Consider the following 25585-nt stretch of genomic DNA (forward strand, 5'->3'; position numbering starts at 1 on the left):
TGTCCTGTTTGTCTTTTACTATAGGATTTCTTATTCTCATTTCTCTCTTTTCTTATTTGTATTTATAGTCCATTTATCAGCTCTTAAAGGCACAATATGTAAGATGTTTGGATTAAAATATCCAAAACACACTAGAACAATGTTATATATTTTGTTGACTTGTGTACTTGCAATTGCAAGGACTTTTTTATTTTTACTTTTCATGCCTAACATCGATCTAGCTCACTGCAGTGTGCAGAAGTCTCATATTAGCCGTGGATTGAACGCACAGAGTAGCATTATAACATAACTTTCAACACACTCAATTGATGTAATATGATAAAACAGCACTGCGTTCCCAACATTCACATGAGCGGAAGAACTGGAAGCGATTGTCTCTGCGGCAGAATAAAAGCCCTGCTAAGTCTAGGGCTGCGTCCGAAACATGGAAAATGCTGCCTTTGGAGGACACATTAAAAGGCAGGATGGCATCAAGCAACATCTGAATCTAATGTATGCTTCACTTCCTGTCTCCTGAGATACCTTCATCTGATCGGTTTTTGAAGGCAGCATACATGTATCCTTCGCTGCCTTTGATATCCCACAATCCTGTGCTTTCCGTTCAGTGACAGTTGAGCTGGGGAAAAAAGATGGTGTCTGAAAGTTGCGTTTGCTGGTCAGTTTGTGTGTAAATGTGTTTGTTTTTTTTAACCAATATTTTCCACTTCTGATGACATTCTAGTGAGAAATTACTAATCTAATAATTCAATATTATAGTTCTCACCACAGCTCTATCTTGCTGTAGATCATTAAACTGTTACACTACCTTATAGTCTGTCCGAAATTAGTTTCGTGAGGTGCCTTCATGCACAAAACGCTGCCTTAGAAGCTATTGTCTGATAAAGCAGTGATGTAAGGAGTCAGCAGCATAGGAGCCATCAAGCTACGCCTTTGTTTTGAATAAATGACCTCTAGTGGTGAAAAAATAAATAAATAAATATATATTATACACACACATATATATATATATTTGTAATGTTTTTGAAATAAGTTTCTACTGCTCCTCAAGCCTGCATTTATTTGATCAAAAATATAGAAAAAAAATAATATTAAAAAAATTAAAACTAATATACTACAATTTAAAATAATTGGTTTTCATTTTATTATAAATGATCATTTATTTCTGTGATGCAAAGCTGAATTTTCAGTATCATTCCTCCAGTCTTCAGTGATCATGATCCTTTAGAAATCATTCTAATATGAGGATTCATTTTCAAAGTTGGAAACAGTTTTGCTGCTTAATATTAGATACTTTTTTAGGATACTTTGATGAATAAAAAGTAAAAAAAAAATGTAAAAAGAAAATAAGAATAAAAAAAGAAGCAAATGTTTTAAAATATAAATATTTCGTAACTACAATATACATACTGGTCAGTAATTTGGGGTCAGTCCTTTTTTTCTTCTTTATATTTATATATATATATATATATATATATATATATATATATATATATATATATATATATATATATATATATATATATATATATATATATATATATATATATATATATATATATATATATATATAATATATTATATATTATATTCTATATAAAGAAGAAAAAAAGGACTGACCCCATATATATATATATATATATATATATATATATATATATATATATATATATATATATATATATATATATATATATATATATATATATATATATATATATATATATATTTTTTTTTTTTTTTTTTATTCAAGGTAAAATGACTGCTGGTCAAACTTGACATCTGCGAACATGTATACAACATTTTATTTTAATTTATTTAAAACATATAAAAAAGAAAACATGAGATAGATGGAAGCCTAAAGATGGTTTAGTCCCAAAGCTTAAACTAGAGATGTGAAAGCCCCCTTTGACTTAGCCTACATGTATTGATTCATGATTCGGATCACCAATGTCACGTGATTTCAGCAGTTTGACACAGATCCGAATCATGAATCAATTCGCTGATTCATGACCGTTTGAATCTTTATTTGAGGATTGAAAACAAACGCGGAAGACAATGCTGAATAAAGTCGTAGTTTTTGTTATTTTTGAACCAAAATGTATTTTCTATGCTTCAGGAGATTCCAATTAACCCACTGTCACATATGGACTACTTTGATGATGTTTTTATTCCCTTTCTGACATGGACACTATACACTTTCATTGAAGGAACAGAAAAACTCTCGGACTAATATAAATTATTTTAAACTGTGTTCTGAAGATGAACGGAGGTCTTACGGGTGTGGAACAACATTAGGGTGAGTTAATGACATACATTTTATTTTTGGGTGAACTAACCTTTTAAAGGTGCACTATGTAAATTTTAGCGGCGTTGGCATCCACCCATCCCCTTTGCAGCACATAGAGAAGCTAGGGTGGCCGACACAGGACAAAGATTTTGTCTGAGACAGCAGAGAGTAGCTAGTGCACTATAGAGAAGTTTGTCCGTTTAGGTCTGATATGGTGGCGGCACAAAATGGTGATTTCACTGTAAGGGGACCATAAAAACAAAATACACCACTAAAAACAAGTTATGTATATTATATTGAATTTCTGTCAATAGATTATCATAAATATTACACACTGCACCTTTACAAATATGAGTTTATGACGCTCACGGTGTTCAGTTTTTATGACTATAAACTGCACCAGAGGGCAGTATGTGTTCGCAGGATCTCTCAGCGCATGCGCACATGACGGGAAGCGAGTGACAGATGTTGACTGCAAGGTTAGGAAACTGGACATATGGACCAAATATTTAATATCCGCACAGATTCATCTGTCCCTGTAAGCGATAAAACACCAGGGATGACAAATGACCGAAATCCTCAGAAATATTCTTAAAATAGACGCTACGGCTCTATTAACAAGACGTGAGTGTTTTATCAGTCAAAATAAGTATTCTTTCCTTAAAACACACACAGACACACACACACACACACACACACACACACACACACACACACACACACACACACACACACACACACACACACACACACACACACACACAAACAGAACCTTTTAAATGCGTTTATTTTGCTTTTAGCGTTTCAGCAGGTTTTTTAAGAAGGTCTTAATTTACCCTTCCACAAATAAAGCCTTAAAGTTTCACAAAGTCTTAGCATTAAATGCTGTGCAATTTTTACGTGTTTTGCAGTACAAATGTTTATGAACACCCTTAAATCAATATGCAAAAGGAAGATATGAAGTCTTGTTTTTTCTTAAATTGAACAAAATTAATTGTGTTTACACTGAAAACAAATAAATAAAAAGATATATTTTGGGTATGTAAACATTTCTCTTTAAGTTGACATTTCCAATAGTATTTTAATTTTTGTAACATTAACTGACTTAATTTTTTATTATCTTTTACATTTGCACTGAAAATCATGACAAATATTGAGAACATCAAAAATATAACTTTTGCGGGGTGAGTTATACACACAGACACACACACACACACACACACACACAGAGAGAGAGAGAGAGAGAGAGAGAGAGAGAGAGAGAGAGAGAGAGAGAGAGAGAGAGAGAGAGAGAGAGAGCGCAGATTAGGGATAACATTATAATGACCTTCCATGTTGTGTTGCTCCCTCTTTTGCTGACAAAACAGACCTGACCCGTTGAGGCATGGTCTCCACTAGACCCCTGAACTTGGGTGTGCTGTGGTATCTGGCACCAAGATGTTATCAGCAGATCCTTTACGTTCTGTAAGTTACAGGTGGACAGGGGTCAGCATGGGCACCCTGACTGGTCTCTGCAGCCCCATACACAACAAACTGCGATGAACTGCGTAATCTGACACCTTTTTACCAGAGCCAGCATTAACATCTTGAGTAATTTGAGCTACAGTTTGTCTGTTTGATCGGACCACACGGGCCAGCCTTGAGCCTTCACTCCCCACGTGCATCAATGAGCCTTGGCCACCCATGACCCTGTTGCAGGTTCACCACTATTCCTTCCTTGGACCACTTTTGATAGATACTAATCAAATGATCTCTAGAATCATGAGAACATCCCTCCCACTGAAGGCTGTCCGACTGGCAATAGTAAACAGCAAATCAAAGTCAGAGATGGCCTCGTTATTGGGAGATGTGAGGGTCCGTGACTCTTACCGTTAGAGAAAGCGCTATGGCTAACTTGTAATAACATAACAGCCATGACATCATCAAATTTTATTCAGAGTTGTGTGATAGTTAATCCACTGTTTGTGGATACCATTGAATTGATACCATCGATTGGCTGAATCCGAAATCGTTCCCTAAACCCTCAATCACTGGTCCCCATTAGTCTGCTAATACAGTTCAAGGCCTGTACACGTATTATTGCGGTGCAATGTGGGATTGAATGAGTAAGACACCATATGACTTTCCCCTCAAATAATGCCCTATTCGAGGGTAAGGGGGTAATTTCGGTTTCAGCCAATGAAAGTGCCGTGAACTGAATTACATCTGTTGTGCAATTATTTGTGACTTCAAAATGAATGTTTCAGAGCAAACATGTTGATGGACTGTCAATTCATTACAGGATAAGCTGTTTCCTCACAAAAGTGGTTTATTCAGCGTAGTGAAGCCTCTCCTACATTAACATCCATAAAAAGAAACGGCCTCTCGTCTCATTCCCATTGTACCACAGCGTTTTTTCAGCTAAGGTTGCAGGCTTGGCTTCAAGTGACTTTATCATAGTTTATGGCTTTAACATAAAAAATAGACCTTTAATATGCCCCACCTCAACTTCCTGTTTGAATAGGAAACACATTGACCCTGGAAAGACAGCTGTGCTCATCAGGCCATTGACTCGTGCTCTATGTCCAAGTCTTCTGAACTCATTGAATGTCTTTGTGTTAGAAATAAACCAAAACTGAAGTCTTTCTTCAAGCAAACTCTCTCTGTTACACATATTTAGACTGGTGTGACGTCTTCGATTACGACATGCGAGAACCATGCAGAACCTCAGGTGAAGCATCCCTCAGAAGAACATCAAATCGGTAAGAGACACGAGCAGCAGAGTGAGAAAGAACTTAATACAGAGCAAGACAGGTTAGATTAGCAATATATATCTGACAAGTTGTATGATAATAATATGCAGATAAATGTTGTAATATTGCTGTATTGTGGAATCATTTAAACAGGTTTTAATGTCCACGCATTACGTCAGGGTCCTGATCACGTTTTATTTTGTGATCATGATAGGCTGACTCTATTCAAGATTAAATAATGGCAAGTGAAATGCTTTAAAAAGAACACAAAAAAATCCTGTGTAAGGAAAAGTCTCTTTTTCAGTTCAGTGGAAATAAGCGTAGCTTCCCTCTGGGTCAGGATTTCTCCAAACCTTTCTAAGCCGTCTCTGCACCAACAGATGGACGGCGTTAATTGCATTTTTTCCTTTTTTTTTTCCTCCGATGACGGATTATTATGATTATATTATGATTTTTGTTTGTTTGTTTCTCAGAAGATGGTGCTGTACACATTTGTATTTCAAGAACTGGAACTGTAGTGTTCTCTGATTGATTAATTCATGTGTGTGTTTAAGGATAAGTTCACACCAAATTAAAATGATCTCATATGAGACCCAGCTAATCCTTAACATTCAAATATTCTTTATGCATAAATAATATATCTTATGCGTATCTCACTAAAGTCTATCAGAGACTTTAGAATAGCAATAAATAAACAAATATTGCATGAGACAATATAATGTTACACATGTTTGGGTCTTTATGACAGCAACATTATCTTTATGACTGCATATTTATTATCTTTTTCTTTTGGCTCAGTATTCTAGTTTAACCCGGCTTTACTGAGTTGCTGTTATTAATGAATATTATATATGCATATGAATATACATACAGAGTACTGGTCAAAAGTTTGGAAACATTATTAGTTTTTAATGTTTTTTATGCTCATCAAACCGATCATAAAAATAAAAATAATTAACTATATAATTTCTGTGATCAAAGCTGAATTTTTATCAGCTGCTACTCCAGTCTTCAGTGTCACGTGATCCTTCAGAAATCATTCCAATATGATGATTTGATGCTCATAATGAGTTATTATCAATGTTGGAAACAGTGATTTAATATTTTTTGGAACCTGTGATACTTTTTTTCAGGATTCATTGATGAATAAAAAGTAAAAAAAAACTATTTTACACAAAACATATGCTAACATTTACTATCACTATTTTTTGTATCAGTTTAACACATCTATGCTGAGTAAATCTATTAATTTCTTTTTTTTAAGAAAGAAAAAATACTGACCCTAAAATTTTGAACTGTAGTGTATATTGTTATAAAATATTTCGTTCAAATAAATGCCTTTTTAACTTTTTCTCATCAAAAAACATATCATAGGTTATAAAAAATATATCATAATTGACAATAAATCATATTTTCATTAGAATGATTTCTGAAGGGTCATATGACACTGACTGAACTGGAGTACTGATGCTGAAAATCACAGGAATATATTCGTTTTTAAAGTATATTCAAACAGAAAACCAATCTTTTAAATTGTAAGAATATTTCTCAATATTACTGTTTTTTTCTGTTTGTTTTTTCAATCAAATGCAGGCTTGATGAGGATAAGAGACTTTTTTCAAAAACATTAAAAACTTTTGACTGGTATTGTACACGCACACACTGTACTCAAATAGACATGAATGTATTTCGAGTTAGTGACATCAGTGACTGTATGATTTCATGAGTGCTTTAGGGTTAGTAATGAGAATTTTTTTATATAGATAATATTCATTTTTAGTAAATCATGATGACTTAATCAGAAGGCTAGACCAATCATGTGGAGCTTTTCCATGGTGACCATGGCAACGGGAATGCACATATCCTGATTAAGAGTGTTCAAGTTCTTAAATCCAGGAAGTGAACAAATGATGAACTTCTTCTTCAGTCATTCCTCTGGTACTAATCCAGTACTAATCTCAATTTACTCATTGATTGCGTAAATCAAAAACAGCAAAGCAAAGTTTGTAATTTCTTTTAAAAATCAGATTTTTTCTCCTGCTAATTTAGGTGTGTGTTAGTGTGTGTGTGTGTGTGTGTGTGTAATTAGTTATAGTGCATTTTAATCTTTAATAATGGGTTTCCTGTAGTTGAGCTTAATCCCAGCCACATGTTCAGATGTTTAAACATCAGATCAGTTACGCAGGCACATTCATTAAAGTGGATTTCTTTAAAGTGAGACAAAGAATTAAAATTAAAGCATGTTCAGAAAATAAATGGACAAAGTCCAAAAATATATAGTAAAGTGCAAGACAACCAAATCAAATAAAAAAGCTCTCTAGAATGACTTGGCAATTCCAAATCATGCATTTTGGTTTAAGATTTTCAATCATCACAGTTCAAAATATCCTGACATTATTCCTTTTTATTATTATTATTTTTAAAATAAATTTAGCTTAAGCCAGAACAATGCAATTCATTAGCACTTCAAGAAAAAATTTCAGATGTAATTTTTTTAAATCTTTGAAAATAAATACTTTAAGTATTCACCTCTCAATGGAAAAGGCAACCACATTGTGTGTTTCTAAAAGGTAGCAGTTTGGTCTGTGACTGTGCGACAGAGAGCGAACTAAAGTATGAGTGCATTTGTGTGTAATTAAAACAAGTGATTATTTTACGCTGGGATTATCCTAGAGGTCCAGCTGGTCTGTGGAGGATTTGAACACCCTGGCCCTGGGCTGGAGAAAGGGCAAACTCCCAGGGGACGCAGCCAAATTGGCTCCCCAACCAAAAGCCAAAGCATGAATCTATGCATGCCGTTACAAAATCAACAGAAACTGCCCTGTCTTTCTGTCTGAGAACAAGGACAGACAGTAGCTTCTTACAGACCCAGCTCTTTGATGTTTGAGAAGAGATGAAAACTTGGAAAAGGCCAAGAAAATCTTTTCTTTGCTGCTAAAGTCCTACCTTTATTGCTATAAACTTTTACTTCTACTTCTACTTGAAGGTTGATATTCAACACTTTGAGGAGCCACAAAATAAATGTTTTTTTTGTTAGCTTAGTGATATTACCAACCTACTCTTAAAAGCAATTTCAATCCTTCTTATCTGTCAAAATGCACACAAATATTTAGAATTTTGCTTGTTTGCTGGACGGTATAAATGTATACAATTCAAATTAAATAATTAAAAATGCTTTCTAGAATTGGAATTTTCTTTGTAAGAATTGAAATCAGTTCTAAAGTACTGGCATTTTCAAACGCAGGACATGCCCTTATGTCATGTTTCCGGGAAGTGTCACAGAAAGAAGACTGCATTCATCAAACGGTGTCATGCTTGCTAATTATATAATTCTTGGCATTCGAATGATTCCAAATTAGTGTGTTTCACAGCAGAAGAGCAAATTTATACCATACAAAGTTAGATCACAAATGTGTGACTGTCTCATCCATCCAGCAGTCCATCTCTTAAAGCCCTAACATTTTTGCAAAATGTACCCATGAGAATTTTTATTGTTTTTGTTTCATGCATGCCCCATAAAATGAAATACAACATTTTGAGGAAAGGAGAACCTATTTCATTAAAAAAGGGAGTAGAATATCTTGTTGAACACAGAAATTGATATACCTGTACATGTGTGTTGATGACACTAAAATGAATTTGTTGCATTTTAATTCATATCCCTTATTCATGAAAAATAGTGATTAGGGTAGATTACAATTAAAATGTGTATTCAGCAAATATCAGTCATATTCTGACATAAAGCATGCATGTTTACCAGTAATAGAGCAATGCTGCAGTAAAAAAAAAAGAGCCATTGAATAAAACATAAGAGCTGAATGTAATTTGAGCTAATTCAGATTTTGTATTATAAAATAGTTGTATAACCATTTCAGTTTAAGTCAACATGAAATCCATTTTACTGCTTTGAGCTGAGTGACACAGGATATTTAACCCAAAACAATATTGAGTCACTACTGCAGATTTGTTTTATCCATTGGGAATTGATTAAAACATTAAATTGTTGCATACCAAAATGGAGCAAATCAGTTGGAGAGGAGGGATTGAAAAATACATGACATCACCCTGAAAAGGAAAGTTGATACATTTTGAAGAAAGATTACATAGACAGTTCATTATTTGGAATAATGTGTGCCAAACATGCATAAAACATAATGACTTAAACAGTCAATTTTGATTTCATATTGATTTTAAACCCTTTCGTGCCTGTGTTCAACAAGAAAAACAAGTTCCTCAAGAGCTGATAAAAATGCAAAATAGCTTACTTTGTAAAAAGCAAATTGTAGTCATTCAAACTGCTTTTAGGGGCATTTTCCTTGCACTGGTCACTCTAAATCACAATCACTCTCCTCAAGTGTAAAAAAGTGATAACATTCCTCACTTAATCCTGAGCAATGGTAAACCCTGCTTAGATTCTGTAATCCTGGGAAAAACTATATGTGGCTTGTTAAGCTTTATAGGAAACAATAAAAATAACATCTGTGCAATATATTACAGTTGCGATATGTGCAACACATCTGAGCTGAAGTACATTCTTTACCTGAAAGGTTAACATGTACATCACTTTGATATATCCATGTATTGTCGGTTTACCATGGTCATATTTTATGACAAAACAACATAGGTTTTCCAGGTTGTTGACGTTCTTACAGTTTAAAAAAGTGAACTTGTTTGCATTTGGATTCTTTCTGATTAGACACATCCAAACGAAGTAAAAAAGCACACAAAGATGGTCTACTTAGAAAAGAGTTCCTAAAGAAAGGTCTCTTCATACGTGTCTTCTGATTTATGAGGCTCACCGGATCTGGAGTCAGATACTAACATCTTGAAACGGTCACTAGGACCCCTTGTTACAGCCTCATAGGATGGCGGAGAGGAAGCCAAGTATTGTGTCCTCACTGGTGACTCCCTCTCGGGACCATAGTGCTCTTTGATCATAGATGCTATGAGTCCTTCACGCTCCGGAGCGCCGTCCTCTTCTGACCAGGGTGTGTCTAGTTTTATGTGCCTGTACAAGTAAGAAGCCTGCTTCATATGCCGCCTAACTAGGTGCCCTCTATAGGCGCGCTGGATCAGGGTCGCCGAAATCTCCTCCTGTTTGCGGCGGAGAGTGGTGGTGATGGGTTCATGGGATATCTTGGAAGGGTTCGCCATCATAAACTTCTCCTCCATTTGTTGCTTCAAAGCGTCCATTTCCCCGGTTTCCCCGAGGACCCGCTTGGTGAATGCAAAAAGGATGTCTAAGCAGTGGATCCTGTCACCACTGACCATGGGAAGGTCCATATGGACAAGCTTGATTTTGTTGGGCTTGGCGATTCTCAGAGGTTCCGAAAGGCTGTCGGCGAAACTGGAGAGTTTGGAGTACTCGATAAAGTGCGTGGCCTCGACGTCGAACTTCTCCCAAACCTCGTAGAACATCTCAAAGTCGTCCTCGCTCAGAGGTTCTGTGCTCTCCTCGGTGGCCACGCTGAAGTTTTCCAGAATGATGGCGATGTACATGTTGACCACGATCAGGAAGGAAATGATGATGTAGCTGACGAAAAAAGTGATCCCTACTGAGGGGTTGCCGCAGTTGCCCTTAGTATTGGTTCCGGTGTTGATGAAATTCGAGCTGCACTCTTCCGGAGAGTTGTTCAGAATGGGATCCAGTAGGTTATCCCAACCGGCCGATGTGGTGATCTGGAAAAGGCAGATAATGCTGTTCCCGAAGGTTTCAAAGTTGAACATGTCGTCAATCCCACCCTGCTTCTTTACGTAGGCAAAGTTCGCCATGCCAAAAATGGCATAGATGAACATAACCAGGAAGAGCAGAAGGCCGATGTTAAACAATGCTGGCAGTGACATCATTAAGGCAAAAAGTAAGGTCCTTATTCCTTTAGCTGCTCGTATTAGTCGGAGAACTCTTCCTATTCTTGCCAACCGGATGACTCGAAACAAAGTTGGGGACACAAAGTATTTTTCTATTATGTCAGCAAGGACAATTCCTGTTTGGAAAGACAAACAAAGAACAGAAATCAACATATGCTATGAAAATCTTAATAAAATGAATTGAGAAAGGGCACTTTTAACATCTCAGATCACAACAACCCCATTGAAAAGACCAGCTGGTGTCGCTGCCAAGTTTCTTAACTAACTTAAACCAGCAAAAACTTCTTGGCTTCACCATAATGGTGACCAGATAGACCAGTATTAAGCACTAACTTATAAACCAAGTTGGTCTTTTCAGAAGGGAATGAATCTTGCATCAGCCACACTACCACTTACCAGACTGGAAAGTCGTGCACTTACCAACGATGGACAGAATGACAACAACAAAGTCAAATATGTTCCAACTAATGGTGAAGAAATAACAGCGGAGGGCAAATATCTTGATGAGGCATTCAGTGGTGAAGATGATGATGAAGGCCAGATTGATGTTATTGAGTATGGACTCCATGCGAGCAGATTGTTCATCGGTCTCGACCATCATGGTTATCATGTTGAGGATAATGAGCATCATGATGGTGATGTCAAAGGCTTGCTTGGCCACCAAGTCAAAGAAGAATCCTTGTAGTATGTTCTAGATGGAAAAGCATTTATGGTGAGAAATTAGAAATGGCGTCCATTATGAAATTGGTTACGAATTTTTAGTTGATAAAAATCATCATCTTACCACTGGTCTTGGAATTGGCTTCTGTGGCTTTTTGGATCCAAGTTTCTTCATGGCGTTGTAGTACTTTTTCTGCTCTTCGGTCATGAAAATATCCTGGCCACCTTTAGTACAGAGAAAAACCGGCTGCTATTATTTTAATGGAACACATTAAATGTAAAATAAATGCTTTTGAAAAAGTAGATCTTAAACACCTATCATTCGTTTCTGTTGATTGAAGTTGTCAATGATAACACCGATGAACAAATTCAAGGTAAAGAACGATCCAAAGATGATGAAGATGACAAAGTAGAGGTACATGTAGAGGTTTATCTCTTTGACGGGCTGCTCCTCAACCTGACAAACAAGACAAACATAAAATGTGTTTTTTTAGAGATTCTAAACTCTTAAAGTGCCCATATTTAAAGGTTCCTAATTTAGTTTGTTTATGTTTGTTTAATTTGAGTCTCCTACAACAGGCGTACAGGCATCAAAGATCAAAAAACACTTTAATTTTCTCATAATATTCATTGCACATCACCAAATTTTTCAATGATTCTCAAACGACTCGTCTGAAGATTGTCTTCCTAAATCCCTCCTTGCCACAAACCTACTCTGTTCGTCGGAAACAAACATAACTGACGTTTCTTCCACAACGCTACTCAGATTGTCTCCATCAACAAACTGATGTGTATATTTCTAATTTATTGTGGTGCAATTGCAGGAATTATATCAGTAATAGTGCATACATTTGCCGAGCTCTAACTTGACTGACTGACCTAACATTAAAGTTTGTAAAACTAATCTTGCTCCTTCCTTTATGTCAATACTCAAAAGTAATATATCACACAACGACAGACATTATGCATTAATACACACAATTTAAGGTGATAGTGGCCTGCAACTGCTTAGCAGAAGTATTCATGACAGTAATAACATGAGTTAGCTGGAGACCTACACAATACAACACACACCTATGCACTTTGAACACTGGGTACAAAATATGGGACCCACTTTATTTTAGGTACATTGTAACATTGTAATTCATCATTTGATACAATGCACTTATTGTGTACTTATTATGTTTTTATATTGTACTTACATTTAAAAAATACCTGCATGTAATTACGTCTGTAATTAATTTCTGTAGTTACATTTGTAATTACACAGTTGGCACTTCCCTTACACCTAACCCTACCCTTAAACTGACCCACACTACCACACCTGTCCCTAACTCTCCCCGTATCCACCTCAGTATCAGCAAAAGAGATTTCAATACAATTTATACACAGTAAGTACATTGTACTCATTTTTTGATGTACATAGTACTTAAGACCATCCACCTAATATAATGTGGGGCCAAAATATGTACATCAATAATTAATCATACTTACAGGCTGTGATTCTGAGGAGCAAGTTGGTCCAAATAAAGTGGGTACAGTCCTATCTTTAATGGATAAGCATTTTGTAATCTCATAAGGAGATTTGAGAAGCAATCATCAAAAGGTTTCACTGCGGTTGTATCACTGGTCAGTTTTGTAACCACTGACTCTTCACATCCACATCCTTTGAAAGTGTTTACGAAGAGAAGTTGCTTTTGCAGAGCAGAAAACAGCGTCTTCTCGACATGTACACAACACAAACCAGCTACAGTGTTTGAGGGTGGGTCAAAGTAGACGTTGCTCGTGGGCAGCCAGTGAAGAACATAGCATATGCAAAGGTGTTACCACATTAGGTATGCAGGTAATGGAAGTGAGACTGGAATTCCTGATGACCCGTTTGAGTCGATTCTTTCTTTTGGGAGACTATAAACTTAATTTATCATGCAACTTTTGACTTTACAACTTTGCAGACCATTTACATTCACAGACAGCTATATTAACACACTGCGTGAAAGGAAATATTCGATAGGGTCACTTTAAAATGAAGGTTCTTCAATAGATAATTGAGATCATATTAGTTTCTATTAGGTTAAAAAAAGTTAATGTTAAATTCTAGGCTTTTGGATAGGTTTCTTGATGCATCATAGATTTATTTTCTTTTTTTTGTAACTAGATTGTAGTTTAAGACTAAATAAACGGAACAAAATAATAAACACAACTCTTTTGTTTTTGCCCCCATTTTTCATGAGCTAAACTCAAAGATCTATGTACACAAAAGGCCTATTTCTCTCAAATATTGTTCACAAATCTGTGTTAGTGAGCACTTCTCCTTTGCCGAAATAATCCATCCACCTCACGAGTGTGGCATTTCAAGATGCTGACCAGACAGCATGATAATTGCACAGGTTTGCCTTAGGCTGGCCACAGTAAAAGGCCATTCTAAAATGTGTAGTTTAATCACACAGATAACACAAGTCTTGAGGGAGCAAAATGCTGACTGCAGGAATGTCCACTAGAGCTGTTGCCCGTGAATTGAATGTTCATTTCTCTACCATAAGGCACCTCCAAAGGCATTTCAGAGAATTTGGCAGTACATCCAATCGGCCTCACAACCGCAGACCATGTGTAACCAGCCCAGGACCTCCACATCCAGCATCTTCACCACCAAGATCGCAACCCGGACAGCTGCTGCAACAACCATTTTGCATAAACAAAGTATTTATGCGCAAACTGTCAGAAACCGTCACAGCGAAGCTCGTCGTCCTCATCTGGGTCTCGACCTGATTTAGACAGATTTGTGAACAATATTTGACAGAAGTAACACTTGTTAGGGTTCCATTTGATAACATTAGTTGGGACCTTATGGTGAAGTTTAGCTAGGTTCTTCTTTTGTGTGTTTGCATGTAAGACATTAGATTTAGTGATGAAAAAACATGCTTACTCCACGGGAATCTACAGCAGCATACATGATCTCCATCCAGCCTTTGAATGTTGCCTAAAAAACAGAATATTCAAGTATTAGATCATTCTAAATGTCCATATAAAAGGGAAAGATTGTCATTTTATTCAAATCTATGTTCTGAAATGCGACATCTGACATCTATGTGTAAAGACAAAGAGTGACTCACCAAGAGTCAGCGTGAATGCTATTAAGCTAAGCCATTTTGGGATGTTGTTGCCGTGGTTACAGAAATTATAACCTGTGGTGATTTGAGAGGCTGTTCCTAGAGGTAAATGACCGAGCGAGGAGTTGCAGGGCCCTGAAGAACTCTGGTTGCTTGGCTACCTTAACAAGTATGAGGGATGATTCTACAGCATAATCACCAAATGTGTTTTTGCACTTAATTGTTTGGAGAAGGTCAAAATATAGAATTTAAGAATTTGCTCCCTTGAATTTAAACTTGAATTGGCCACAACAATGGAATGGTATGACAGTAAGAGAAATGCATTGAACTGCAAATCAAAGACATCTATCAGTCAAATTACAGAGGCATTTTATGGGTTTTAAACTTAAAAACATTAAAATCTTAACTTAGAGCAGCATTACAAATTTAATTCCACTTCCTAATTTAAAATTTGAATGAGAATTCTGCCTCCAGTTTGCCAGTTCTGAATGGTGCACAAACTTCAAGACACTCACCACCTGCAGAAGCGAGAGGTAGCCAAGTCCCACATTGTCAAAGTTAACTTTTACTTTGGTCCAGTAGAACTGGGTGTCGTTCAAGGACTGGCAATCAGTCTTGTTGTTGACCAGGGTTACATTGTGGATGTATCCTGTCCTGTTGACGCATTTCCCGAATTTCCCAGCGAAAAGATTGACGCCCATGATGCTAAATATGAGCCAGAAGATCAGGCACACCAGCAGTACGTTCATGATGGACGGGATGGCCCCAATCAGTGCATTCACTACCACCTGAACAACAGGAATCATGATGTGATACAATGGGGAACATGATTTCACCAAGTGCAACAAGTTCCTGGATCGACATCTTTGTTGATTCTGGAACAACATTCCAATCAACCAGATTTGAGGGCCAAGTTTACAATTTATGTAAGTTTATGTTAAGTTTACACTTAAACTTACAAACTTAAATGCTTCAACATTAGAGTGTTGTTGACCAATCATTCCCCTCTGGTTAGGTTAGGGTTAGGACTACATTTTCAAACAGGAATATTGTTCCAGAAACATGTCCCACTTGGCAATGTCACGATGACACCATACAGAAAGCAATCATAATGTGACTGCATGCGAGACACTGCAGTGCTAGATCACACAATAAACTAATCAGATCTTTCTGCTAAATAACACGTATTGTGCAGTTTTCAAGACTTGCAAATTTAATTAAATCAGTGTTTTTTAAACTACTGATAACACAGCCCCGATTCTTGAAAACAGAAGTCTGGTAATATTAGATTTGTTTTGCAAATCAGCAAAGATATATATACAAATACTCTATATTACTATAGAGTGGTGCAGGGATGACGTCAAAACCAATTTGCCACTGGTTCCCTTGTGATTTTCCTAGGGGGTTTTATAATGTTTTTTTTTGTAAAATAGGGTCTGTGGTAAACCTACTTGATATGTGAACTTGTTCTAAAATGTAAATGACACCCATATCGAAAATGCAGTATTTTTTTTTTCCCCCAAAACATGCAAGCTCATTTCACGAGAAAGTGTGCTATGCACTATTTTTGGAATAGGCATGCCAAGTACTGGATGTCATTCAGCAAAAATGATGCAGTGCGGTGTAATCTGACTGATTCGGCTGAAGACGTGACATGCTTTATCAATTGTATAACATCTTTAGAGAGTTGAAGCAAAGAAAGCATCTTACCCGCATTCCTTCGAATCTAGACAGGGCCCTCAGGGGCCTCAGAGCTCTGAGAGTCCTTAAAGATTTAATGGCCCCAAAGTCCGAGTAGCCCAGAGAATTAGCAACCAAGCTAATCAAAGACACCTGCAATAGGTGAAACATACAGAAAACAACTTATCTGAATGACCTTTGATGTTATGTAGGAAATCTGAAATATTACATAAGATTGAAAATCATCATTTTATTTAATTAAATAAAAAATTAATACCTAATAAAGATGTTTGTAGATAAAAAAATTAACACTCTACTGACAGCTGGTAATGCTATAACCAGCATTAAATAAGAAGAAGAACATTTTTCTGGCCAAAGATAAAAGGAAAAACATATTTAGGCATTTTTGGGACATTCTAAAGGAACACATTTATTAGGGCATATAAATCAGATTGGTTTTACAAATCGCAATAGGTTTCCACTCTATTCTACAGTCAAAGTCGACAGACAGTGTAGAACAGAATGGTCTTCTGCTGTAATGGCAGGTTATGGCTTACAGGTACAGTAGGTGAGATGAGGTGAAATGAAGACAAAACATGGACAAGTATGCACATATCAATGTATATACCCACATACTCAACTATATATGCATAATCAGTATGCATATATATAAAATAGAGTGAGGTTTTATAAAGAATTTGGGTTTTTCTTTTGAATAATTTCTTTAGATCAGAATTTCTTTTGCTTTATTAGTAATGTAATTTTCTTCAGTCCAAAATTCCCAATTAGGATAAAGTTTCATGGTATGGCTTATTAAATTTAAAAGTCCCAAGAATCATCAGTTCTTTATAAAAAACTATTTCTATAGTTTTCCTTGTCACTGCAATATATCTAAAGAAGATATTTCTGTCCAAGTCTCAAAAACAAAACTTCTGAAGACAAAGAATAACACAAATAAAAGTTAAAAAAATCATAACGATACAAAAGAAAATATTTTAATTTGTTACTAACACATCTCACTAATGTACATTTACAATCGTTGATTTAATGACAGTCCTAAATGTAACTGATCTTCTCCAGATAATTCTATGATACAGTGTGTATATTCTGATATAAAAGCCAAGGTCCTGTAAAGATACTTATCAAACATCAAACTTGACTCCATGTTCGAAATAAATCTGTTCAAATTGCTGACAGAGAGACAGTGGCATTTATATCTGGATGAGAAGAGAACTGCAGCTGAGATACAGATGTGAGCCTTTGAGCTATGAACTTACCCTATCATTAGAGGTGTGTGTGGAGATCTGTGTGGGTCAGATGAGCATCAGGTGAGATACACTCACACAATATGCTTGTGTTTAGTCGAGCTATTCCGGATGCTTCATTCAGTGTGTTCAGTGTATAGTTGTGTGTATATGTATTTTGTGAAATTATCTCTCACAAAATCTTTGTGTCTGAGAGATGTATTACCATAACATCTCAATTTTGGCATACAATCTGCCATAAAATGTTTGGGATGTGTAAAAATGTCAGTAACACAAAACCATAAAAACACAAAAGTTCAAATCTTACAGTTGTGATCAGAATTATTGGCACCCCTGGTAAATATGAGCAAAGGCAGCTGTGACAATAAATCTGCATTGTTTATCATTTTGATCTTTTTTTCAAAATACGATTGGTCACTGGATAATGTTCTCGCTGTGCATTAGGACGACATAGACACACGTCCTCTTCCAGGCAGGTTTGTAACATCTTTAGTTAGGAACTTCTTAATTATAGCACTTATGGGGGAAATGGGAATTTTCAATGCTTTAGCTATTTTCCTACAGCCACTTTCTATTTTCTATATTTTGCTACACATCAGAACTACACTCACCTAAAGGATTATTAGGAACACCTGTTCAATTTCTCATTAATGCAATTATCTAATCAACCAATCACATGGCAGTTGCTTCAATGCATTTAGGGGTGTGGTCCTGGTCAAGACAACCTCTTGAAAAGAAAGGTGATTTAAGCAATTTTGAGCGTGGCATGGTTGTTGGTGCCAGGCGGGCCGGTCTGAGTATTTCACAATCTGCTCAGTTACTGGGATTTTCACGCACAACCATTTGTAGGGTTTACAAAGAATGGTGTGAAGAGGGAAAAACATCCAGTATTCGGCAGTCCTGTGGGCGAAAATGCCTTGTTGATGCTCGAGGTCAGAGGAGAATGGGCCGACTGATTCAAGCTGATAGAAGAGCAACTTTGACTGAAATAACCACTCGTTACAACCTAGGTATGCAGCAAAGCATTTGTGAAGCCACAACACACACAACCTTGAGGCGGATGGGCTACAACAGCAGAAGACCCCACCGGGTACCACTCATCTCCACTACAAATAGGAAAAAGAGGCAACAATTTGCACAAGCTCACCAAAATTGGGACAGTTGAAGACTGAAAAAATGTTGCCTGGTCTGATGAATCTCGATTTCTGTTGAGACATTCAGATGGTAGAATCAGAATTTGGCGTAAACAGAATGAGAACATGGATCCATCGCCTTGTTACCACTGTGCAGGCTGGTAGTGCATCTTTTAAATGCCACAGCCTACCTGAGCATTGTTTCTGACCATGTCCATCCCTTTATGAACACAATGTACTCATCCCCTGATGGCTGCTTCCAGCAGGATAATGCACCATGTCACAAAGCTCGAATCATTTCAAATTGGTTTCTTGAACATGACAATGAATTCACTGTATTAAATGGCCCCCACAGTCACCAGATCTCAACCCAATAGAGCATCTTTGGGATGTGGTGCAACGGGAGCTTCGTGCCCTGGATGTGCATCCCACAAATCTCCATCAACTGCAAGATGCTCTCCTATCAATCTGGACCAACATTTCCAAAGAATGCTTTCAGCACCTTGTTGAATCAATGCCACATAGAATTAAGGCAGTTCTGAAGGCGAAAGAGGGTCAAACACAGTATTAGTATGGTGTTCATAATAATCCTTTAGGTGAGTGTATATTCTATGGTTTTACTCATTGTGATGGAAGATTAAAGGGATAGTTCACCCAAAAATTAAAATACTGTCATTAAAGTCCTCATGAAATCAAAATTTGTTAGCACATATTACAGGTCATAGGGTGAACAATTAATCTGTGCAAGTTAATACACAGAAAAAAGAAGTTTGCCATAGTAATCTTTAATCAAAATCGGAAGAGTACCTTCTGGTCAAACCCTGCCCTCTATTCAATATTCGTTTCAATATTCGTTTTGAAATACCTCACAGCACTGAAATAAAATCAGTTGCAACTTCTGGTTTACTGGAGCTTTTATTCCTATCCCTCATGTCATTCCAAACCAGTAAGACCTTCGTTCATCTTCTGAACACAAATTAAGTTAATTTTGATGAAATTGGAGAGCTCTCTGACCCCTCAATAGACGAAAGAAACAAAAATAACGACTTTATTCAATCATTGTAACGGCAGACGATGCTGCTTACGTGATATTGTAAAAAGTGTAGGAGACTGGCACAGGCCAGAACAAAATTGATGAAAGTCATAATGTTTGTTTTTGGACAGAAAAAGTATTTTCGTCCCTTCATAACATTATGGTTGAATCACTGGAGCCGCATGGACTGTTTTAACAATGTTTTTAATACCTTTCTGGACCTTGAAAGTGTTCATTATATTGCTGTATATTGGAGGGTCAGAGAGCCAGGATTTCATCAAAGATATTCCCCCCCCCCCCCCCCCCCAACAAATACGTGAACGCGAGACCCGCAGGCACCATTAAAAATGATGCGTAGGGCATCAAGACGGCCAGCAGCGGTACTGAGTGGACCGTTCATAAAAGTTCATTTTTTTCCTAGTGTGAAGAACATTTAAAAATCTAGAGAACCTTTTTGCACTATAAAGAACTTTTGTGGAATGGAAAAGTTCCACGGATGTTAAAGGTTCTTCATGAAACCATCAATGCCAATAAAGAACTGCATGTTATACTAAATATACATCTCAGTAGCCTCTTGGCCTAAATTAAATAATCTAAGTCTACCAGTTCGAAACGCAACAGCTCAACCCTGATCCAGTATTCAGCTAGAGAAGAGTCTTCTACTCACATCCACAATCAGGAAGTCCAGCCAGCACCAGTAATTGGTGAAGTATTTCTTAAAGCCGTACGCGATCCACTTCAGAAACATTTCCAGCACAAAGATGTAGCTGAACACCTTGTCAGCGTATTCCAACATCACCTTCACCACCTTCCGCTGTTCTATGTAAATGTCTTCAAATGCCTGTGAGAAGAAGAATATCATTACACAATAAGAACAGGAAACTTGATTCTGATGAATCTAGCTTCAATCACAATATGGACCTATTTAAAGGTACACTATGAAACTTTTCAATAAACAAAACTGCATGTCTTGCTGAACAATATTGTAGCCGGAACTACTTCTCTTTGTTTATGTATATGACAGACCTACGAGGTTAATTCTCGTGTTACGCAGCACGTTTGAGCTTCAAGCACCAATGAGGTTCATTCTCATGTTACGTGGCACATTTGAGCTTCAAGCACCAATGAGGTTCATTCTCATGTTACGCAGCACGTTTGAGCTTCAAGAACCAATGAGGTTCATTCTCGTGTTACGCATCACATTTGAGCTTCAAGAACCAATGAGGTTCATACTCGTGTTACGCAGCACATTTGAGCTTCAAGAACCAATGAGGTTCATACTCGTGTTACGCAGCACGTTTGAGCTTCCTCAAGAACCAATGAGGTTCATTCTCGTGTTACGTGGCACGTTTGAGCTTCATCAAGAACCAATGAGGTTCATTCTCGTGTAACGCAGCACGTTTGAGCTTCAAGAACCAATGAGGTTCATACTCGTGTTACGCAGCACGTTTGAGCTTCAAGAACCAATGAGGTTCATTCTCGTGTAACGCAGCACGTTTGAGCTTCAAGAACCAATGAGGTTCATTCTCGTGTAACGCAGCACGTTTGAGCTTCCTCAAGAACCAATGAGGTTCATTCTCGTGTTACGCAGCACATTTGAGCTTCCTCAAGAACCAATGAGGTTCATTCTCGTGTTACGCAGAACATTTCAGCTTCCTCAAGAACCAATGAGGTTCATTCTCATGTTACGCAGCACATTTGAGCTTCCTCAAGAACCAATGAGGTTCATTCTCGTGTTACGCAGCACATTTGAGCTTCAAGAACCAATGAGGTTCATACTCGTGTTACGCAGCACGTTTGAGCTTCCTCAAGAACCAATGAGGTTCATTCTCATGTTACGCAGCACATTTGAGCTTCCTCAAGAACCAATGAGGTTCATTCTCGTGTTACGCAGCACGTTTGAGCTTCAAGAACCAATGAGGTTCATTCTCGTGTAACGCAGCACGTTTGAGCTTCAAGAACCAATGAGGTTCATTCTCGTGTAACGCAGCACGTTTGAGCTTCAAGAACCAATGAGATTCATTCTCGTGTTACGCAGCACATTTGAGCTTCAAGAACCAATGAGGTTCATACTCGTGTTACGCAGCACGTTTGAGCTTCCTCAAGAACCAATGAGGTTCATTCTCGTGTTACGCAGCACATTTGAGCTTCCTCAAGAACCAATGAGGTTCATTCTCGTGTTACGCAGCACATTTTAGCTTCCTCAAGAACCAATGAGGTTCATTCTCGTGTTACGCAGCACATTTGAGCTTCAAGAACCAATGAGGTTCATTCTCATGTTACGCAGCACGTTTGAGCTTCCTCAAGAACCAATGAGGTTCATTCTCGTGTTACGCAGCACGTTTGAGCTTCCTCAAGAACCACTGAGGTTCATTCTCGTGTTACGCAGCACATTTTAGCTTCCTCAAGAACCAATGAGGTTCACTCTCGTGTTACGCAGCACGTTTGAGCTTCAAGAACCAATAAGGTTTGTTCTCACCTTTCAATCAGGTAGGGTTGAGCTTCTGTTTATGTTCATTGATCAATATTAACATGTGAATAAAAGTATTAATTAATTCATCAAATAAAGCAATCATGTCACTTCGGAAAACGTTGAACTAAACTGCTCAATTGAATTAGATTTACGATCTCTTTAAGTGCTTTTTGAAGCGTCAAAGTGGCAGTTGCAAAGCTGTTAATGGAGGGACAGAAAGCTCTCAGATTTCATCAAAAATATTTTTATGTGTCTTCCGAAGATGAAGTCTTAAGGGTTTGGAATGACATGAAGGTGAGTAATTGATGACAGAATTAACATTTTTGGGGTAAACTATCCCTTTAATGGATACATTACTTATTTTGCTTTGATTTAAACAGTAAATACAAGGTTAAAGGTCACCAATTAACTTTTTTTCTCACCAGAGCTCCGCTACTGAGGAGGATCATGAAGATGATGAAGGTCTCGAACCAGCTGTGCTCTACAATCTGATAGCACGTCTTCCTCAACCTCCACCACATCTGTCCCAAACCTCTCGTTGTGTTTATATTACAACACTTGCAGTGCTGCATACAGACTGAAGAGATACAGAGAGATTACTTTGATCAGGTCCTGAAGACACCATGTATAGTGCCATGTTCACAGGAGAACAAATACTGAGTGCTTGTTTCTTGTTTTATTTGCTTACACTCAGGGAAACACTCTTCGGGATCCATGACATCATCTGCCATCTCAGAATATTCCTCCTCATCTTCCCCAGGCTTCCTCAGGTCCACGGTACTTCCTTCAGAGAGGCTGATGACTTCCTGTTGAACAAGGTAACAAAGTTTGCATTGAGTTTTCATTTGAAGAAGTCTCTTCTGCTCACCAAGGCTGCATTTATTGGATCAAAAATACAGTAAAAACTCTAACATTGTGAAATATTACAATTTAAAATACAATTTTTTTCTATTGCAATATACAGTACTGGAAAAAATTAAGAGACCACTTATCATTGATTTGTCAATGTTAAGTGGTCTCTTCATTTTTTTCCAGAGCTGTATTTTAAAATCTAATTTATTTCTGCGACGCAAAGCTGAATGTTCAGCATCATTACTCTAGTCTTCAGTGTCACATATTATTATCAATGCTGAAAACCATTTTTTCTTTCCAGATTTTACTTTCCCGGAAAGTAAAGGAACAGCATTTATTTAAACCCAAACTTTTTAATGGGCGTGTACAGTAAAATGACAGTTATACATGCCATTTTGAATTGTATTTTTATCATTGGTGGCCATAATACCTGTCAATCATTCTAAACCGAATAGGAAATTTTTACCAAAATTGTCTCTTGATGATCTTCATTTCAAACCGGCTAAATACATTTTTGGTGTTTACACAGTTTCTGAAGTAATGCATTTTCAAAACCGACTATGAAGTCAGATAATCTTAAAACATGCAGGACAGACTGATTGGATGTATTCCTTTATGTCTGTGTTCTTGAACGGACAAGGTAACTTATCAACCATCTCAGTTTAGCAGTGCTACATCAAATTCCCTTATGCTAGATGCTTTGCCTCATATAGACTGGTATTATATCTGTTAATCCAGGAAATCAACATTGATTGAAAAAACCTGGCATGAAAAACACAGACAGCTAATAGAACGCAGGCATCCCAAGATACATATGGCGCGATAGTAGCATATGCATCTAATCCACGAGTGCACAAGTCAAGGTTTAGTGACCTCCAGTATAATCTGAGATGGCAAGAGAGCTGTTCTAAAGCTGCCTGAATATACACTCATTCTCCTTGTTTCTTTATCTACGTAGGCCTTCTTAATACAATTTTGATTAGATTTTCTCTGCATGTATTGGCAACATATTTAAAATGATTTACGGAGATTAATGGACCAAAGGTGCCAACACAATCCAATAGCGCTTCTTATGTAATCCCACATTACGAAGCGAGCAGTGTGTGTGTGTGTGTGTGGCTGGATTACTCTTAATTTTGTGTCCCAAGATGTCTATCAAAAGGGTTTTGGAGGAAGTTTGCAACCAAACAATGCCAGGAATTTCATCCTGGAAGGCTTAAAATCATAGTGATGGCTGTTATATTGGTTGTTTTTACGCTCCACCCAGCTCCAACTAACATATTTTAAAAAATCATAATGATGCAAGTTTGAGTATAGAGCTGCATGATTCTAGAAAAAAATTGTTTTAGAGATCACGATTCGGAATAGACAACTAAATAAAATAACATGAAATGTACTAGAGGTTCTGACAAAATGTTAATTTCTGCAGTCTTTTTAAAATTTGAATGAATGATTCAATGACTCATTCATAAATAATTCACTTGTTTCATTAATGGATGAAAAAGCAATTCCAAGATATTCAAACATCATAAATTCAGACAAGAGAGTCTATACATGTCTGCAAGTATTCAGAAAAGATTTATTATATCTGCATTTTGATAAAATTTGTATTTAGAATAATTCTGGCTTATTGGCTTAGCCATGTTTAAGCTTGTTGAGGAGTGTGTGCTACTACTACTTTACAAAGCAAGTAAACGTATGATTTTATTCATGGTACAATAAAAAACACTGAAAAACACTGTTAAAAATGGATCCCATTTAGCTTGTTAGCAACCGCCGTTTTAAAGACACGTAACAGCTTTAAAAAAACATGAGTGGGTTAATACAGTTGTATTTTATGTTGTAGAATAAAACGTGAACGTGTCTTGAGCTTGTGTTCAACACAGACCTTATTTCAGCCATTTAACAAAAAACTCATTCAACAATCCTATTGACTTTGGTACAACGGAGCCGGAAGTGCTAAAAGGCTAACTTGCATCTGCATTTGGCCTACAAAGTGATGTCATACTTGAACCACTCTATTAGAATAGATTGAGATTTGAGAGGTACAGAAAGTTGTAAATAACGATTAAAAGTTTAAGTGGTTCTTTTTTGCTCCACCATTTCATATCCACATTCCCTGTGCTTCTTTCCGTAGCCCGTTTCTCTTATATAACAAATACTGTATGGTGTGTCTGGTGGGTTCACCTTGTCTGCTTTTGCAGCTTATCAGCTTATGAATCTAGATGCCCCCCCACATATACAGCCACTGGCTCGCTTCCTCACACGTGTCATACCATATCATCTCTCTGACCTCTGACACCACTCACTCGTTTGAGCTCCTGGCCACTCACAATAGGGATAGACAAATGCATTATTATATGCAGTATATGAAGGATTTAAGGTTATATAATACCTAGCTGGTCCGGATGCCATTTATGCATTTGGTTTTCTTTGAAATCCAGACATTTACATTTAAACAGTGTAAAAGCAAGTTAGATGGCATTACTTTATAT

At 37.0% G+C, this 25585-nt stretch overlaps 1 protein-coding gene across 1 annotated transcript in view; it reads right to left on the reverse strand.

The window, feature by feature from the left end:
- Window positions 1-8161: 8161 nt before the first annotated feature.
- Window positions 8162-25585, reverse strand: part of scn12aa (sodium channel, voltage gated, type XII, alpha a) — a 76659-nt gene continuing 59235 nt past the window's right edge. Inside the window, exons 18-27 of the mRNA XM_067452782.1 lie at window positions 22927-23044; window positions 22661-22815; window positions 20433-20606; window positions 16365-16487; window positions 15170-15442; window positions 14471-14524; window positions 11863-12004; window positions 11672-11772; window positions 11308-11578; window positions 8162-11003 (exon numbers count right to left, since the gene is read on the reverse strand). Of these exons, the coding sequence (XP_067308883.1) occupies window positions 9772-11003; window positions 11308-11578; window positions 11672-11772; window positions 11863-12004; window positions 14471-14524; window positions 15170-15442; window positions 16365-16487; window positions 20433-20606; window positions 22661-22815; window positions 22927-23044 (2643 nt within the window). The 3' untranslated portion in view covers window positions 8162-9771. The remainder of the gene's footprint in view (window positions 11004-11307; window positions 11579-11671; window positions 11773-11862; window positions 12005-14470; window positions 14525-15169; window positions 15443-16364; window positions 16488-20432; window positions 20607-22660; window positions 22816-22926; window positions 23045-25585) is intronic.

The sequence above is a fragment of the Pseudorasbora parva genome, chromosome 9 (genome assembly GCF_024679245.1).
Source record: "Pseudorasbora parva isolate DD20220531a chromosome 9, ASM2467924v1, whole genome shotgun sequence".
In the NCBI taxonomy this organism is placed as follows: Eukaryota; Metazoa; Chordata; class Actinopteri; order Cypriniformes; family Gobionidae; genus Pseudorasbora; species Pseudorasbora parva.